Source organism: Diaphorina citri, unplaced genomic scaffold (genome assembly GCF_000475195.1).
Source record: "Diaphorina citri unplaced genomic scaffold, Diaci psyllid genome assembly version 1.1 scaffold5550, whole genome shotgun sequence".
Taxonomy (NCBI): Eukaryota; Metazoa; Arthropoda; class Insecta; order Hemiptera; family Psyllidae; genus Diaphorina; species Diaphorina citri.
The window spans coordinates 1-5,066 of NW_007382926.1; the positions used below are offsets into that span (position 1 = coordinate 1).

Here is a 5,066-nt window from a genome sequence, read left to right on the forward strand (position 1 = left end):
AAATAGGCTTTAGATAGGTAACTAGGTATGTAGATCAGTAGGTATCGTCGAAATAGGCTTTAGATAGGTAACTAGGTAAGTAGGTAGGTAGGAGTGAAATAGGCTTTACATAGGTAACTAGGTATATGTAGGTCGGTAGGTATCGTCGAAATAGGCTTTAGATAGGTATGTAGGTCGGTAGGTATCGTCGAAATAGGCTTTAGATAGGTAACTAGGTAAGTAGGTAGGTAGGAGTGAAATAGGCTTTAGATAGGTAACTAGGTATATGTAGGTCGGTAGGTATCGTCGAAATAGGCTTTAGATAGGTATGTAGGTCGGTAGGTATCGTCGAAATAGGCTTTAGATAGGTATGTAGATCAGTAGGTATCGTCGAAATAGGCTTTAGATAGGTAACTAGGTAGGTAGGAGTGAAATAGGCTTTAGATAGGTAACTAGGTATATGTAGGTCGGTAGGTATCGTCGAAATAGGCTTTAGATAGGTATGTAGGTCGGTAGGTATCGTCGAAATAGGCTTTAGATAGGTAACTAGGTATGTAGATCAGTAGGTATCGTCGAAATAGGCTTTAGATAGGTAACTAGGTATGTAGATCGGTAGGTATCGTCGAAATAGGCTTTAGATAGGTAACTAGGTAGGAGTGAAATAGGCTTTAGATAGGTAACTAGATATGTAGGTAGGTAGGAGTGAAATAGGCTTTAGATAGGTAACTATAGGTATGTAGGTCGGTAGGTATCGTCGAAATAGGCTTTAGATAGGTAACTAGGTAAGTAGGTAGGTAGGAGTGAAATAGGCTTTACATAGGTAACTAGGTATATGTAGGTCGGTAGGTATCGTCGAAATAGGCTTTAGATAGGTAACTAGGTATGTAGGTCGGTAGGTATCGTCGAAATAGGCTTTAGATAGGTAACTAGGTAGGTAGGTAGGGGTGAAATAGGCTTTAGATAGGTATCTAGGTCGGTAGGAGTAAAATAGGGAACAGGTTGACGAAGGTATAGATACATATAGGTACCTGCTACTACCTACCGAAGGTACAGATTACGTGTATTTTCCCCCTTCGCAAATTTCATGGTGGGAAATAGGGAAAATAGGCTTTAGATAGGTATCTAGGTAGGTAGGTAGGAGTGAAATAGGCTTTAGATAGGTATCTAGGTAGGTGGGTATAGGAGTGTAATAGGCTTTAGTTAGAGGTAACTAGGTATTTCGACGGTAACTAGGTCCGTAGGTATCGTCGAAATGGGCTTTAGATAGGTAACTACGTATGTAGGTCGGTAGGTATCGTCGAAATAGGCTTTAGATAGGTAACTATAGGTATGTAGGTATCGTCGAAATAGGCTTTAGATAGGTAACTAGGTATGTTGGTCGGTAGGTATCGTCGAAATAGGCTTTAGATAGGTAACTATAAACATTGGATTTTAGGATTGTTGAGATATTGGGAAAATCCTACAATGCTGCAGCGAGCACCAAAGTTGTGACATAATAACACAAAGAAACTGCATTTTTATTTATTATCTACTCTGATTTCTGGAAGAAATAAGCCCACTTCAGAGATGAAGTGATGGTTGGTGGACTTCGGATCTGCAGGTCGGTGGTTCGAGTTCAAGTCACGGCTTAAAAGTTAGCGACGTGTATTACGAGTAATGCATAATGCCGGTGTGGCGAAAATAGCTTCAGACCTAATCTAGGTCTGTCAGACTGTTGGACAAGCTTTCTCCAGGGTTCTCCTTTAGGAGTTGTTCAACCCAACCACTTTAGATTTTCCTGATTAGTACCTACCACAGTTTGGCAACAATGCAACACTGTAACACCGGATTGCATTTCCATAAAAAAAAAAATACCTAATAATAAAAAAATAAAGGAAGAAGAAGAAGAAGAAGAAGAAGAAGAAGAAGAAGAAAAAAACAAGCTTGTTGAATGGTCGTCAAAAAATACCTAATAATAAAAAAATAAAGGAAGAAGAAGAAGAAGAAGAAGAAGAAGAAGAAGAAGAAAAAAACAAGCTTGTTGAATGGTGTTGTTGGTGAATTTTTTCTGCTAACAGTGCTTGCTAACCGTTCTACCATCTATCCCTCATCTTCCTAGTCTTCTTCCTCGTGTAGGTAGGTAGGTACACAATGCTTCTCGAGTAGAACAAAATAGGTACATACCTACCTACCTGTATATAGGTAGGTATACTGCCTAGGTAGGTACTTTGTTCGTTGAAAATTTGCATTTTTTATGATTTCAAAAGCTCCTCGTGTAGGTAGGTAGGTACACAATGCTTCTCGAGTAGAACAAAATAGGTACATACCTACCTACCTGTCTATAGGTAGGTATACTGCCTAGGTAGGTACTTTGTTCGTTGAAAATTTGCATTTTTTATGATTTCAAAAGCTGGGGAGAAAAATTGTTGAAAAAGTGAAGAAGATGAAGAGAAGGGATAGGAAGAGCGAAGAGGAGTAGGAAGAAGGAGGAGGAGGGGGAGAAGAAAAATAATAGAAAGTACCTAAAAAACGGCAATGGCTAAATAGGTACCTAGGTACTCCTGTTCAACCTATTTTCCTGATTACTTACTTACCTACCTATCAGGACGAGAAAAAAATGAAAGAAAATGTGGATATTTACATATGTACAGTTAGGTAGCAAGCAAAATACCTCCTCATACGTGAACAGACCTACTCTGAAGTGACGGAAATTCTTTGCATGAGGCACAATACGCAGGGAAGTTTTTGTGAACCACCTGGGATTAGCTGCGTATAGCACCTGTTTTAGAAAAAAAAAAAAAAAAAAAATTTTAGATAGGTAACTATAGGTATGTAGGTCGGTAGGTATCGTCGAAATAGGCTTTAGATAGGTAACTATAGGTATGTAGGTCGGTAGGTATCGTCGAAATAGGCTTTAGATAGGTATCTAGGTAATCTAGGTATGTAGGTCAGTAGGTATCGTCGAAATAGGCTTTAGATAGGTAACTAGGTAGGTAGGTAGGTAGGAGTGAAATAGGCTTTAGATAGGTATCTAGGTCGGTAGGAGTAAAATAGGGAACACTGGAACAGGTTGACGAAGGTAGGTAGGTACAAATAGGTACCTGCTACTACCTAACCGAAAGTACAGATTACGCGTATTTTCCCCCTTCGCAAATTTCATGGTGGGAAATAGGGAAATGGAACATTGCCTGGCATTGTACCATTTCACCATTTTCCACCTGAAAATTGCGAAAGGAAATACCTACTATGGAATGAAAAAGTGAGCATAATAATAGGTATTATATTTAATAATAGGTACTTGATTTATGCATGGTCCTCTTTTTCAAAGATAATAGGTAAAATAAATATGTGCGGAAAATTTTAAGCAGTGACAAATAAAGTAGGTATCTAATAGGTAAGTACAATAAAAAGTAACTTTCAAGTAGGCCTGTCTTGTAAGATCTAGAACAAGAGTTCGATTCCCGGGGCAAACTTTACGCTAAACAGGGTTTCTTCTCGGAACGGCTGACTTTCTCCTGCCCTGTCCTCTTCCTCTTTTCCAGGACGACAAATCTGCAACCTGCAAACCTCTGTAAAAGTCTATTAGGTCACATATCGCGATACGAGACTGGCTGTTATCATAATTAAAATGTTTAGACTCACAAAATAATCACCATAAAAATCATAATAACAAAACTAGTGGAGTAGAAGAGAAATTTTCAGATTAGGCACCTACTTCCTACCTGTGCCTGACAGTGGAGAAGATCGTGGACCTACTTAAGTACTATTAGGATTGGGGACCTACTTAAGTACTATTAGGATTGGGGACCTACTTAAGTACTATTAGGATTGGGGACAAAGTACCTACTGCTAGGATTGTGGACCTACTAGGTAAGAAGTTCAAGGTAGGTGCCTTTCTACTTATGGTGCAGAATAAGGTATCTACCTACCTAGGTACCCTAACAGTTTAGGTAAAAGTACCAAAAGGGTAAAAGAATCTAATCTACCCTAACAGTTTAGGTAAAAGTACCAAAAAGGTAAAAGAATCTAATCACTCATTTGTCCTCACGAGGCTGGCTCTGCTGAGTGTACCCCGCATTCTGAGCACAGAACCAGATATATCTTCACAGAACCCTACAAAGAAATTGAGCCTGACACTCGTATTTATGAACAAGAATGATCGTTCTTAGATCAGTCTCAAGTCAAAATTGACCAATCAAATGGAATCTAATCACTCATTTGTCCTCACGAGGCTGGCTCTGCTGAGTGTACCCCGCATTCTGAGCACAGAATCAAATATATCTTCCCAGAACCCTACAAAGATATTGAGCCTGAGACTTCAAGAATGTAAGCACTGTGGATACCCAGATAACCTCTCGACCATGCACATGCAGGTTGTTATATTTAGGTACTTAGGTTCTTTCAGATTTTCTCTTCAGGAGTTTTTTCCCCTCTTTTTGCACAGTTCTTGATCGTTTCTTGTACGAGTTGCAAGGTTTCTTGGTCGCATGACTACAGGTGTAGCACTGTTTCCAGCAGTTGTTAGTGTATCACAGATTAAACATTCTCACGTGACCTTCAAGTGTGATCCAGATTCCAGATAAGTTAGACATGAAAAGTTTATAGGATCCACCCACATATTTACTTTTTATCCTCTTATTTTCATGTCGATTTTTATGCCACCATTCCGATTTGCTGGAATTCAAATGAACTCCTGATCCAGATTCCATAAAAGTTATACATGAAAAGTTTATCCTCGTCGTACCCAAGGTCCTCAATTGTGGACAAATATTTTGTAGTCTTAAGAGCCCAGGCTTATAATAGTGTTTGTAGTCTTAAAGGCCCAAGGTCCACAATTGTGGAAAATGAACTCCTCAACTCCTTTTTTTTATTGAACGTTATTTACAGAGGGAAATTATAACAATCAGAGTCCTTGTCCCTCTTAACTTCTTAGTTGAAAATGTGAGAAAAAAGAGAATCCAAAATTAGGTAGCCAGCAGTATCCCAGACGGTCTCTTGTTAAAATGAAATTTGCAAAATGTGTTGTGAATTTTTTAAAACGGCACAATACGAGTAGATAGACGGTAATATTGAAGAATTTGACGCTGTGCGTTTTATTTACTTGAAGG

General features: G+C 38.9%; 1 protein-coding gene across 1 annotated transcript in view; it reads left to right on the forward strand.

Moving 5' to 3' along the window:
- Nucleotides 1-4,157: 4,157 nt before the first annotated feature.
- The window catches only part of LOC103521599 (keratin, type I cytoskeletal 9-like), a gene marked incomplete at its 3' end in the record, with an annotated part of 1,528 nt that continues 619 nt past the window's right edge, over nt 4,158-5,066 (forward strand). The window contains exon 1 of the mRNA XM_017448855.1: nt 4,158-4,284. Coding sequence (XP_017304344.1) covers nt 4,158-4,284 — 127 coding nt within the window. The remainder of the gene's footprint in view (nt 4,285-5,066) is intronic.